The following is a 13197-nucleotide window of genomic DNA, read 5'->3' as shown; positions in this document are numbered from 1 at the left end:
TTACAAGATGATCAATTAAAATCTTATACAATTAATGAGTGGGTGCAAGGAACTACAAGAAGGATCTGATTGCACAGCAGTCCCCATTGGAGATAGCAATCCATAGGATACAGCCGGGGGATGGGGTCCTAATAAAAACTTGGAAAGAAGCTACACTAACACCACAAGGGGAAGGTCCCTATGTTGTTTTATTTACTGCAGAAACAGCTATTCGAACTGCAGAGAGAGGATGAACTCATGCCAGCCGTGTTAAAGGACCCATCGGTGACGAGAAGTGGGAGGTAGCTCCCGGGAGTGACGACCTGAAACTCACAATGCGACAAGCCCAATGGGTATTCCAGGTAAAGGCTTCCCCTGAAGAACACTACTGCTGCTGAGAAGAACTAAAAAAACCCCTCGTAGCTGGTTGCAACCCAGTTGACGAGTGAGGCAGAGGAGTGAATTGTGGGGAAAGATGGGCCTTAGGGGTATCCATTGGTACTTGGGGATTCTCACAGTGATCACATTTTGTATAGCAGCACAACGCCACCCACACCAAGCTTCCTTACATCCCTGTGTGACCTGGTACCTATACAGCCCAGTCTAAACCAAAAGGGTTACTATTTTTGCCTAAGCTCAAACCTAGGGAGGGGATACTGTAACCACCCAGGCTCATATTACTGTGCCTATTAGGGATGTGCAACTATTGCCTCAAATTGGGCACCTGGGGCTGGGCAGGATAAATATCTACAAGTAGGGCATGGACCCTATGGGTGCATACCTCCTAACCGAAACCCACAGTTGGGAAGATGGGCTGTGTGGGGATTAAAGACAGAGAGAGAGAGAGAAACATCTGCCAGCAACAATGGATAAATGTAACGAATCCAGATAACCCAGTGTGGCTGTTAGGGAAAATATGGGGTGTAAGTGACTTGCGGAATCAAACTCTATAACACATAGATGGGTTATAAAGCAGGTATGTTTATTCCAGTGCTGGGTGCAAGGGGGATAGCTCCACCAAACTTGCACATGGACTTGTAAAATCGTGACACAGATATAGGTACATCTCATACATAGTCAATGATTTCTCGGAATTCTGATACATATTCAATAGTTGTTTAGCATGCAGACCCCCTCTTGTTCTTATCAGGGGGATGCAACTCCTCTTCTGGTATTTACAACGTCTATTCTCCTCCTTGCCTGATGACTTCCGTGAGGTCTCACTCCTTATCTGCATCCTTCCTGCTCTCCCAGGCCCCTTGTTTCCCTGTGCGGAAGGGAGAGAATAGTGTTGTGAAGGAATCCCTGGCTTTAATTGCATCCTGCGACCTTGTGGCTGAAGGGATGCTCAGTAGCAGTTGCTTTGTCCTGTGTTCATTTGCAGATTTGACTAGAGGAGTTGATCCAGCTTCCTCTCTGAGATCTGGAACTGAAACTCTGTCGGATCGCGCAGGTACGTCATAGCTTTGAAATTCTTTAGAGAGCTTTTGCTGCCCGTTTCAGTGCCATTTCATGGCACAGTCCCCTGTACGCTCTGCTACTCAGTTGATGCTGTAGTGTGTGACTGAAACTTTTCATGGGTCTTTGGTTGCAGAAGTGCCCCCAGTGTGGGCCTTGCCCGGTCATCGGTTTCCTCCTGTGCTGGAGCCCAGCTGGAATCCCAGCAGTGAGTACTCTGTCTTCACTGACTTGGCTGACTCGCCGCTGATCTTCAAAACTTCATGCACGTGATATTTAACTTCATACATTCTGTTAAGGTCCGGAAAGAGAAGAGGATGAATACAAACGAGGAAAATACTCTCAGGGCTCATCCCGTCTCCTGAAGCGACTGCTGAAGGAAATGGAGAAGGCAGAGCGTGGTGGGTATACTTCAGTCTGTTCACTGTGGGACCTGGGAAGCTGAGGTGTGATACGCAGGTGTGGGCAGGCTGTAGCCTGCACAGCAGGAAGGAATGGGTCAGAGCCGTGCTGCAGCCGTGTTCCATGTATCACCTTGCAGGTGCTGTCAAGCACCAGAGCTGGTCTGCTGCCAGATGGTCTGCATCCAGCCAAGACCCAGAGGCAGCTGCTCCCCCAGCACAACCATTACTTGTCAGAGCTGCTTTGTGCAGTCGTTGGCACCCAGATGGCAGCAAGTGGCAAGCGCTGTGCTTCTGTTCATCCAAAGCCCTCCGTGCAGCTGAGCAAGTTCAAGGCAGGAGGAGCATCCCGAGCAGGGTTGGCTGCCTTTGCTAATGCTGGAAATGAGGTGGAGATGCTAATTTTGAAGGCTTGGACTGTGTGTTAGAGCTTGGATTTCAGCCTGCAGCTACCTGGCTGTGATGGGCTGGTGACAGCACAGAATGTGAGGGCCTTGCACAGGAGCTGATTCCTCAAGAGGTGTGAGGGAGTCAGCATTGTCCAATAGCTGGGAGGGCCCAAATGCCTTTGGGTAACAGAGGGGCTCACAGTGTACTTGGGGGTGGGGGGCCTGGACTTTTCCTGAGCTCGGGATTGGAGAAGCTCAGTTTTTGATGAGGGCACGTGACATCCCACTCCTACTGCCCTGCTTTCTTTCTAAAGGAACGGACCAACAAAGTGAGCGGGATGCACTCCAGGAAGGTGGATATCCCACACTGCCGGTCCCGGATGCACTCCAGGAAGGTGGATATCCCACACTGCCGGTCCCAGATGCACTGCAGGAAGGCGGTTATCCCACACTGCCCGTCCCGGACAGAGGAATGCAGGCAGCACCAACCGGCATGCCAGGTAATTTCTGTCCCATGATCATACGGTGTCACAAACCAGAGTCACTGCGTGCCTGCAGGCTCTTGCTGCCAGCTCTTGCACACCAGGTCAGCAGCCAAACCTGAGCGTGTGAGCATAGAGCACATGTAAAAGAAGCAGGAGTGTTTCTCCCCTGGGCTGGCTCTGGCTGTGCCCTGTGCTGGCTGAAGCCTGACCTTCAGCCTGGGGGGCGTCCCACAGGAGAGCTCAGGACACGCATGCCGGGAAAAGCATGAGGGATTCTGCTCTGTAGCTCTCCCCACAGACCAAGCCCAGACCCCAGAGTACAGCCCCAGCTCTCGGCCCAGAGGAGGACACGGGTAGTGCCTGTGCAGCCTCTTCGTACCCAACGAGAGGTGGAAGCAATCCTTCTTGTCCTCCGGTGCTTCGGCACCAGAGACGGAGGCACCCACTGACAAAATGACCTCTTGGGTCCATGAAGCACACTGAGAGATTATCTGTAGCGCAGCTGAAGGTAACGTGGGACATTGTCTCATTTCTTCCAGGGATGAACATAGGCAAAAGCACAGAGGCTGCTGCTCACAGATCTGTGCGGAAGCGCCGCATTCCGGTGACGGTCTCAGCGATGCTGCTGCCTGCGCTGGTGCTGGCCGTTGGTACTGTGATATGGGTGCTCAAAAACTACCTGTGAGTTGGCCTTTCCCCAGAACACCTTATTGCTGCATTTGGCAATGAAGCATTTGTGCTTCCAGGATCCTGGACGGCCAAATCAGCCGCTGGCAGTACACTGCCAGGACTCAGGTTGCAAAGTCTTTCAAGTTTCCCCTTATTTCCTGTCAGTGAGTAGTGCTTTCTGAAACTCATTCTCACAGAGCGCGCAAGAGGGAAAAGAGAGCAGCAGAAGCAGCAGATGGAGCTGGGGAAGGCAACGAGACAGACTCTGACCCAGTCAAACAAGAGTCTCCGTAATAGCTCCAGTCCGTTCCATTCTGCCATTGAAGAGGCCAGAAGTCTTCAAGGTCATCTGGAAGACCTGGAGCTTGAACTCAAAGCCATGAAAGAGATCCTTGGGAACAGTCCTGAGTGCTGCCTTCTGTCAGAGGATGGCCCTGAATGTGAGAGCAGAGCTTTTGTCCTTCATCCTGCATTCTCCAGGACAGGTATCACCAGCAGTTTGAAGATTCTTAGCTCGACACAGCTACATTCCTGTTGAGGGTCCTAATGAGGACCCAGAAAACGAGCTTCCTCTGACTGCCGGACAGTGCGTAATGTCTTTGGAGATGTGGGTGAGAATGGCTGGTTTCAGGGAGAGCTGACAGATGGCACAAGAGGACTGGTCCCTTCCAATTTGGTTGCGGAGCTTTCAGATGATGAACTGGATACACCTGGAGATCCTGTCAGAATTCCTGCATTGCTCCATCTGCAAGACTACCATTGTTCCACTCAATGGAACAACTCGATGTTGAGCAGAATGTGGTTGAGCTCCTTCGGGAACTCTCTGAGGCGACTGACAGCGGAACTGCATAGCTTTATTGTATATGAAAAACAATCAAACAACTGTCCCCTCCCTCTCCCTTCCCCTCGCACCCCCCTAACCCCCCCCAAAAAAAAAGACAAAAAAACCCCTAAAAAACCCTAAAAAAACAACAAAAAACAACCCACCCTCAATAAAACAAAAAACCAAAACCAATTAAAGTCTCAACGCTGTTCTTTTTCTGGGATACACTGAGGTGACGCTTCTTCTAGCTTAGACTTTGCAATGAGTTTGTGTCACGGAGTTCTCTCTAGAGCTCACTCGGTGACAGCGGGAACAAACCCAGGGAGAGAAGGAACAAAGAACCTCCCCTCTCTAACAGCGCGGTGCGGGGGCAATAAAGAACTGGGGGGGGGGGTTGGCACTCACCTCTCATCGGGGTACCATCCCGTTCTCTGCAAGCCACGATGTTGTGGGAAGCTGTGGAGGAACTGCTCAAATGTATTCTCTCTAAGAGAGGGGAGCAGGTATCTCCTAAATGCATATCCGAGCTGGTAAAATGGGCTCATATGAATGGACACCTTCAGGAGGTGGCACTGATGTTCACTGTAGCCGAATGTTGAGAAATAGTCGACCATATGTGGGACTTTGTTATCTCCAAAAATAAGGAATACAAAATAAATACATTGAAGAATATGCAAGCCGAGTGGGAGATTGCTGCTGCTGTGGTACAAGCTCTATCCGGACCTAGTGCTCAGTCAAGGTCAGAACTTGACTCCCTGTTACCAGGAGTTTCGTACTCCGTTTGCTCATCAGCCTCACAAGTCAGGGCTGCCGCAGAAGCCCCGAATAATCCCCCGTCCTCGACCTCTTCAACGTCTCTGGCAGATCTGGTTTTGGCTGGTGAGGAAGGTGCGGTGGGGGGGGGGGCTGAGGGGTGTGCAGAGCAGCAAGAAGCTCCTGAGAGTGAAAGCGACTCGGATAATGGTGGGAATGAGAAAGCGTTGGAGGAACATAATAAAACATTAACTGAGGAGCTGCAGGACTTAGAACTGCGTACGAAGGAGGCATCAGTCTCTTCGAGCGTTTCACCGATGTCTTTACAGCCCCTGTCTATGCGATTCCCCCCCACATGTAGCGATCCTCCACCTTTGCGTTGGTCTGGAGTCATTAGAGACATGATATTGGAGGGACCGTGTCAAGCTGTGTTTCAGCTCGCTTGCCCGCTGATAGACGATCAGCAGGGAGCTGCTCGGTGGGAAGTGCATCATTGGAAATTGTTACAGCAGGCTGGTAAGACTGTGACTGACTATGGGAAACGATCTGAAGCTTCTAAGCAAATCATTCAATGGATTTTCACTGAGGATACTCATATGACACTAGACACTTCTAATCTTGTGCGGTTGTTACTAACACCACCAGAATACGTTGTTGGTCTCATCTCAAGGCAGAAAATAGCATCCAGCCTTTATAGTAACTGTGTTTGTGTGTTTCTTTCCTAGTGGAATTGCTTTGTAACTTGCGGTGTTATAAATAATATTAGTAATGGTTTGACATAGTGTGTGATTTTCTGTGTTACCAATGCAGTCTCAAGAATTAGAATTTTAGGCATTATCCATAGATCAAATGTGTGTTAAAGAAAGGATTTGATGTAATCAGTGCTGTAATCTATGGGAATAGCTCTTTTAGTATGTTAGTACCGTTCACTCATGATGTTATTAGCCTATTAATTAGCTTTTCTTAATTTGCAAAGACAAAACCTGGAAAGGAATCCCAGGCAAAGGGATGACCCTGTATTGTAGAATGGATACGTCTCTTACACCCAACTAATTGGGATTTTAAAAATATGACCATGCATCACTTGAGACAAAAGTGCATACTAATAGAACTAAATTTGATAGTTTATTCTGTTTTCCAGGCAGCTGTTCCTCTTGGGCTCTGTATCACGCACTGGCAGTCACAGTCCAGCCTGGTGCCCAACGTGGTGGGGGTGGTTGTCGCCGTTGTGGCCATTGCCATCATGGCTGGCGTTGGATTCATCATCTACAGACGCCATGCAGGTAAAAGTGGAGGGGTGTAGGAGGACAGTGGGGGCTGTGGGGGGATTTGAGGCTCCCTCAGGAGCCCTCAGCCTGGCTGTGATGTGAACCTGTGCTGATGCATCTCTCTGTCTGCAGGGAAGAAGGAGAAAGGCTACAACACGGTGCCCAGTGAGTGATGAGGGCAGCGCTGTCCCCCACCTCTGCCCAGTGCCAGGGCAGCATTGGGGTCCCCGCTTTCTCCCAGGGTTCCCCTTCCTGGTGCTCAAAGCTGCTCCATGCCCCACAGCAAGAACAGGGCTGGGGGTCATGGCTGTGAGAGTCCTTCCTTGTTTTCTGGCTCCAAGCTTGCTTCCTGAGGTGTTTCTTGTGAGAAGACTCTCAATGATTTATTGAAGTGGCAAGTAATGGGTGCTACCGTGTGACAATCAATATCACTTTTTGGGTATTTGAATATTTGAAAGCACCTTCCTTGAGAGCTGTTTGCCTCCAGAAGAGTGCTCAGGACTGTTTATGAGCGGAAGATCTGGCCCGGGACTAAATAGCTCCAGCTTGGTGTGGGAAATCTGGGTAATGAAGCCATCGTGCCCTGTGAAAAACAGGATGCGGATGGGTATCCCTGCTCCCTCTTATCTGCTGGCAAGGCTCAGAAGATGGGAACAAAGGAATTTCTGCTAAGATCCCAGAGCCAGAAGCTTCCATTCCAAGGAGTGCTGACTCAACTACTTTGGATTCGAGCTGTCACTCCAAAGAGAGCTGACTTGACCACTTTGGACATATAAATAAGTTGGTGCTACCATTGGAAATTGTCGTCGTGGTCACCATTAACAGAACAACGCCTGACGACCCACCACGACTGAAGACCAATGACTGAACTACAAACCTCGATGGATCCATGGTGGTGAATATCTCCCTCTTGCTTCCTACAGAGACTCCTTGCTTCTATTTCATATTTTTACTGCATTCCCTTCCCCATCACCCTACACCATAATAGCGTCCGTCCTCCCCTTCCCCATCTCCCTGATAAAGTCTTGTAATAAACTGGTCGGACCAATGTTTGAACCGTTGTTTCTTAATCCCGCACCAGGTATACGCATATCAAAGAACCTTGCCTCCCTCCTACAAACTGGGCTGAGACAATGGCTCTTCTTACCTTACAGGCCAGGAAGGTGGAACCAGCAACTCGAGCACAGCTGCGGTGTGGGGCTGGGGGTTGGAAGGGGTCCCTGTGCTCCTTGTGCTCCTTGTGGTGCTGCACCAGGGCTGGGCTGGGACTCTGCAGGGAGCTGAGGTCTGGGATGTGAACGTGGCCCTATGGGACACCATCTCTTCTTCTTCACACAGGAAGTAACCAAACCGTCTGAGTGCTGTGCTTCAGCCTGCAAGGGGCCAACTGGCCACACGAGCATTTGGGGTCGGTGATGAACACAGCCCCATCCCCTCTACCTCTCACATCTCCCTCTGCTTCCTATGCTGTTATGCTTTTCCTGTGCTGCTTCTTGTGAAATAAAGTGTTGGGCTGTTCTGTGCTCAGCCTGCCTGCATTCTGCTCTGTGCTGTGCTCAGGGTTGGGGTGGATGAGGGGACCTCTCCTCATCCCTCCTCCCCCCACCCCACACTCTTTGCCCATTGCTCCATTTCACACTGCTGCTCTCCTCCTCCCCTTTGCACTCCCTGTGCTATCTGCACCGCTTTGGCATGAAGACATGACTGGAAAGTTCATCTAGTATTGGGCTGAGCTGTGCTTCCCCCCCATAACCCACAGTGCTGCCACAGCCACATTCTGAGGGCAGACACCCAGCTTCCATAACCAACCATGCACTGAGGCTGAGCTGCCCACACCCCCCATCCCAACCTGCTCCTCTACAAAACATCTCCGCTTTATTCCATACAAATCCCAGAGCATCCCACTCTTCCCATCCTGCAGCGGGGAGCGGAGACAGCCACAGCTCCCCATGTCCCATCGCATCCCACTCCAGCTGCCCTGTGGTCCTCAGTGCTGCAGCAGCCGGCTGTAGGGTTGTCTCGCTTCAATTTAGGAGTGAGGCAAAGGTTCTTTTGATATGTTATGCCCGGGTGAGATTAAGAAGAAGAACATTCAAATGTTGATCCGTTTATTGGAAATACATTCCAGTTTATTGGAAATAATAGACAGTTGATTCCAGTTTATTGGAAATAATAGACAGTTGAGGAGATGGGGAAGGGAGAGGGACAAATGCCAAAATTAGGGTGATGGGGAAGGGAAAGTAGGCGATAGAAAAAGGTAGAAAAGAGCAAGAATTACGTTAAAGCGGGGAATAGTCACCTCCTGAATGCAGCAGCGTCCCATAGCACGTTGTTAACGTTGGTCCGGGGCAAAATAAGCGTAGGGGAGAGCAGCAGCGAAGTAGCAGGCCACAGATCGATGAAACGCAGAGAAGATGGTCAGAATAGCGAGGTCTCAGGAAGTGGAGTCTTGGGCAGCGAGGTCCCTCAGAGCAGAGTCTCGAGCAGCAATCCCAGAAGAGATAATAGGCAGCAGTAGGACAACGGTGGAGGAATCTGAGGTCAGATACCTAGATGCCCACAAAGGTCCTTCAGCATGCAGGCATCTTCTTCAGCATGCAGGCGCTCGCGTAGAGAGGCATCTGATGACAGAAAACATCCTTGTTTCCATAGTGAGGCATCTGGTTTCAAAAAACCTCAAATTTGGGGTTTGTCTGTGCCCTTTTTATCCTTCTTTCCAGCCTTCGAGACATTTCGGGACCGCTCAGGTCAGAGTCCTGTGATTTCCTCAGAGTTGTCAATCTTCCTTGAGATGGGCCAACATGGAAGACCACTTGAGGGACATTAGTCCTCAGAGATGGCCATCTTCCTTGAGATAGGCCAACACAAAAGACCACTTAAGGGCCATTAATCAGTATCTTATCTCCCTTTGGTAGCTCCCCGACTTGTCCATCTCCTAAACAAAGGGATTTCTCGAACCTTGGTTCCTGTGTGTCTCAGTCCTGGAACCTTGGTCAGGACTTGCCTGAACTTGTCCATTTCAGCAAACTTTGAGACAGTAATGTAAAAAGCATGGCCTCTTACAAGGGTCCATTGCGGGTCCTCAGTTCGGTGGGTGTCCCCATCTCAGCCATCGTGTCATGCTCCAGCACCACAACATGGTCTGCCTTCTCCAGCATCTGGGGTTGATGGCTGATGAGCAGCATTGACTGGTCCCCCCTGTTGGGTATTGGGTAGGTTTGTGGCGTGGCATTAAGCTGGTACATTCGGTGTTACACGCTGTGTGTGAGTCCCGTCTGATCCCATGTGCGGAGGCACGGTACTTTCACACAGCAGCCTTGATTTGTCGCCGGATCGGGAGGCGACAGCCTTCATGTCAGAAATGTGGACAAATGCTTCTGTTGTCTGAACCGTCTCTTGGCCCTCAGCACAATGATGCGCTGCCTTTCCAACCCTTCACAGCACTGCTAGGTGCCAAGTGCTGTGCTTTAAGTCTGTTGTACGATGAGTGGCAGCAGAGACTTTCCAAGTGAAATGCTTCATGCTGTAGATAAACAACAACAACAAATACAGCTGGGTTAATGTGGTTGTCTTCCTGTGGCATATTAGTTGAAGCAAAAAAGAAAATCCCCATCCCTTCTTGCTGAAGCTCTTGGCCACCCCCAGGAAGGGCTGAAAACCACTTCCAGGTCCTTTCCTTAGAGCCTTTGATGCAGAGGGTCCCCACAGATTCCATTCCAAGATCTCCCTAAGCCTCCCTGTTTCCTACAGCTGTAGGCACTGATCCTAAAACAGCTGGGCTCTGTTTCCAGCCTGTGGGACCCCAGGAGTTCCTCACACCATCTTCTGCAAAGCCAGAGCTGCCCACAGTCCCCCACAGCCACTCTTCCCACTACATACGTCAGGGTGCGGATGCAGCGCGCTGAGTCCCGGATATCCCACACTTTGATGTACGACGTAGACACGGTGAACACCAACCCCGTGTGGCTGCAGTACTTGATGGAAACAACATTATTTGGGTGACCCTTGAGGGAAGCAATTTCCTGACCTGTCACCAAGTTCCACATCTTACAGCTCCGGTCTGTAGGAAGAAGAACGTGACTGAGAGAGTTGGGCTGGGGAGTTCATCCGTGGCGTGGAGGCACCGACTCCTTCCCAAGTGCTGCCTCCCACCACCCACAGCTCCACTCCAGGGCAATGGAGCCAGCCTGCTCCAGCACCTGGACATCAGAAGGCAGGGACAGGGGAGCAGCCCAGAAGGAGCCATCCCTGCCATGCACCCCAATTCCCCACGCCAGCCTGGGGAGATCTATGAGAATAGCACATAAAAAGCCAACAGCCCCCACACCTGTTCTGTCCAACCTATACCTTTTTAGGCAGTGAAAAGCAGTTCATCAGTGGCATCCAGGCAGAGCACAGGCTTGGTGTGTCCTTCTGCCACAGAGACGCACTGCAGTGGGGCTGTCCTGGAATTCTGCTGCCACCCACTGGATTAATGATGCCCCTTGCATGCGAAAGAAAGAAGGTGGGGTAGGTATGTGGAAAGGCACAGCACTGTAAGGTCCTACAGGCATGGGAAAGCACGAGCTGCCTCACCCCCAAGCATCTTCCACTTCCTGGTAGGGCAATGGGCCCCTCCATCTGAACTCAGGCATATCTGAGCAATCATCTTCATGGAAAACCTTGGCATCTCCCCACTAGCAGCCCCTGCCTAATGGCTCTGCCCAGGTGACACAGACTGTGAGACATGATGCTCACGGCCTCTGCTCTGAGCCAGGAAACTCAGCTCATTGGACCTCAGCTCAGTTGAGGACAAACTGCACTTTCTCCATCCTGAAGCTCTGCCAGGAACGCTTCATTAGACCAATTTCATGGCAGTTCCTTCAAGCTGCCAGCCAGCCCATGGTTGGCAACGTTTGGAAACGGAGCTGTACTCCTTTTAAAACCAAAAGGATGACAGGGGGCAGCACTGGCATTTGCACCCAGCACCCTGTCCCCGATGCTGGCTCAGAGGATCCATCCTCACCAAACCTTCTTCCAAGGGACGCCCTGCAGGCACCTCATCCCTCCGGCCACAGCATCTGCCAATCACTTCCACATCAGAGTGTTCAGAACACTGAGGTCCAGCAGCCCCACTGCTGCAGTACTCAGCTTTGTGGACACCAGCAGCTCTTTCCTGCTGGCATTCCAAGCGCCGCCTGGGGCTCTGAGCTATGCTAAATCTTTTCCTATGAGTAGGCAAAACAAGGCAGGAGGCTGGAGAAGGGCAGGCCCAGGGCTGCATGAGGTCTGCATTAGTCAGGAGGGTGAAGGTAAGCTCATTAATTCGGGTTTCGCAGTCACCCGCGTGCGATCTCCTTCTCAATTAGCAGCTTTGCTCACACATTCAGCAGCTCTCCTCTGACCCCTAGTGTTGCTACTGGTCTCGAAGTGACACCGAGACCAAAGGGAAATCCCGGCTCCCCAGGGTGAGATGCGATCAGAGCAAACAGCTCAAGGCGACAAAGCACACACGCGCCTGGAGCCGTGTATCCAGTGGTTGCTGAGAGCAGAGCACCCATCAGCACCAGAGGTGCTCCTAAAGGGCAATGAGAAGGTTGTCCTTGCACTGGGACAATCTCAGGAGCACATTCAGCCCGAGGCTGAGCTCTGCACAGCAGTGACTTGGCTTCTGGGGCAGAGAGCTCTGCTCACACAGGACCCAGCACTGCAGAGATACGGCCAGGAGTGGGGAACGCCTGCACGTGTTTCCCTGGAAGATGCTTGCAAGAAAAACACACTGACAGTGCCCAGTGTTGCTCACCCCAGCATTACAGTCCTGCTGGAGAGCCAGGGATGGGACAGGACATGCTGACAAGAAATGACACAGAGTGTGTGATGAGGACCTCAATCTGCTTATTATGTGGATAATGCGGAGAGGTCTGGCTGACGGAGCTTCTCACTGTGTGAGTCGGTCAGCATTAGAGAAAGCCAGCATGGAGTTCTGTGAGCTTTTGCAGGGGACGAAGAGGCGCAGAAGCTGCTACCCACCTTTGCTGCTCTTAGAAAGTTAACTGAGAGAATTGGAAGGGAGACCATCAGCTGACCAAATGGACACCAATAGGTCAGGTCCTGATCAGACCCGACGGAGGGCCATGGCTCCCAGACCCTATGCCACTCCTTGTCAAGGGCAGGAAACACGTCTGTGTCGGGACCCCAAGTGGGCCCTGCTGGCTGCCGGCACGTTGGGTTAAGCCGGCACCAAATGACGAGCCATCCTGTGCACCGTGAGGATCTGAACATCTCAGCACCAGTTTTGGTCAACAACTCCTTGGTTAATGTCTCCAGTGCAGCCAGTGATTTGACGTCAGCACTGGGCAGCGGCTGCTGGTAACGGCACATGAGACAGCGTTGCTCCCAATGTGCCTGAAGGTCCGAACTGGGAATCCAGCCTTCATGCCGGACTGATAGTTCGTGAGCGGGGGAGACCTTGTTCCTGGATAGTCCCCCAGTGGTGGACATTCAGAACGATTCTGCACAGTCAATATGTTTTTGTCTTCTTATTTGGTTATGGAGTGTGACATTATAATGCACACTGGACAGAACTGGAATGCCACGAAGATTCTGTACAATAGTGTTACATTGAACTTGGAGAAGTTGTAACTCCATTGTGTACTGTGCTGTTATCTTGAACTTGAATGCACTGTTCTCTACAAGTTGACTAAGTGTTGCCATACAGCATTTCACAATTTTTAGGCAGATTGCTGTTGTGTGTTTTCAGGTTTGTTGTCACTGCAGCTGCATCTCTTTGGTATGTTGTTATGACAGTTTCATTGTTTTTCGCATATGTTTAATGATTGATTCATTTGCGGAATAGCCTTAAATGTGCAAATCACCTTTGGGGTAACAGGGAGTATGCAGGGGAACCTTTACAGGGGCTGCAGATAATAAAGAGGGGGGAGATGTTGGGTATTGGGCAGGTGGTGCCTGCATGCACCAGCAGTGGAGTCATGG

The 13197-nt window shown here is 51.0% G+C and overlaps 1 protein-coding gene across 2 annotated transcripts in view; it reads left to right on the top strand.

Moving 5' to 3' along the window:
- The window catches only part of LOC146757085 (uncharacterized), an 8483-nt gene extending 4087 nt beyond the window's left edge, over positions 1-4396 (top strand). Inside the window, exons 2-5 of one of the 2 annotated variants that reach the window (XR_014937011.1) lie at positions 202-341; positions 1364-1645; positions 1737-2727; positions 3252-4396. Coding sequence is in view for 1 of the 2 variants with exons in the window: in XM_085523437.1 (XP_085379563.1) it covers positions 2493-2727; positions 3252-3393; positions 3579-3675 (474 nt within the window). In the remaining variant the exon portion in view is untranslated. Of the gene's footprint in view, positions 1-201; positions 342-1363; positions 1646-1736; positions 2728-3251 lie in introns of those variants that run through there. The other variant, XM_085523437.1, reaches the window with a different exon arrangement.
- The last annotated feature ends 8801 nt before the right edge of the window (positions 4397-13197 follow it).

This window comes from Coturnix japonica, chromosome 24 (assembly GCF_054131305.1).
Source record: "Coturnix japonica strain WE chromosome 24, WE-NBRP24, whole genome shotgun sequence".
Classification (NCBI taxonomy): Eukaryota; Metazoa; Chordata; class Aves; order Galliformes; family Phasianidae; genus Coturnix; species Coturnix japonica.
Note: the sequence above shows the minus strand (reverse complement) of the source record. Positions and strands in the feature narration are given on the sequence as shown.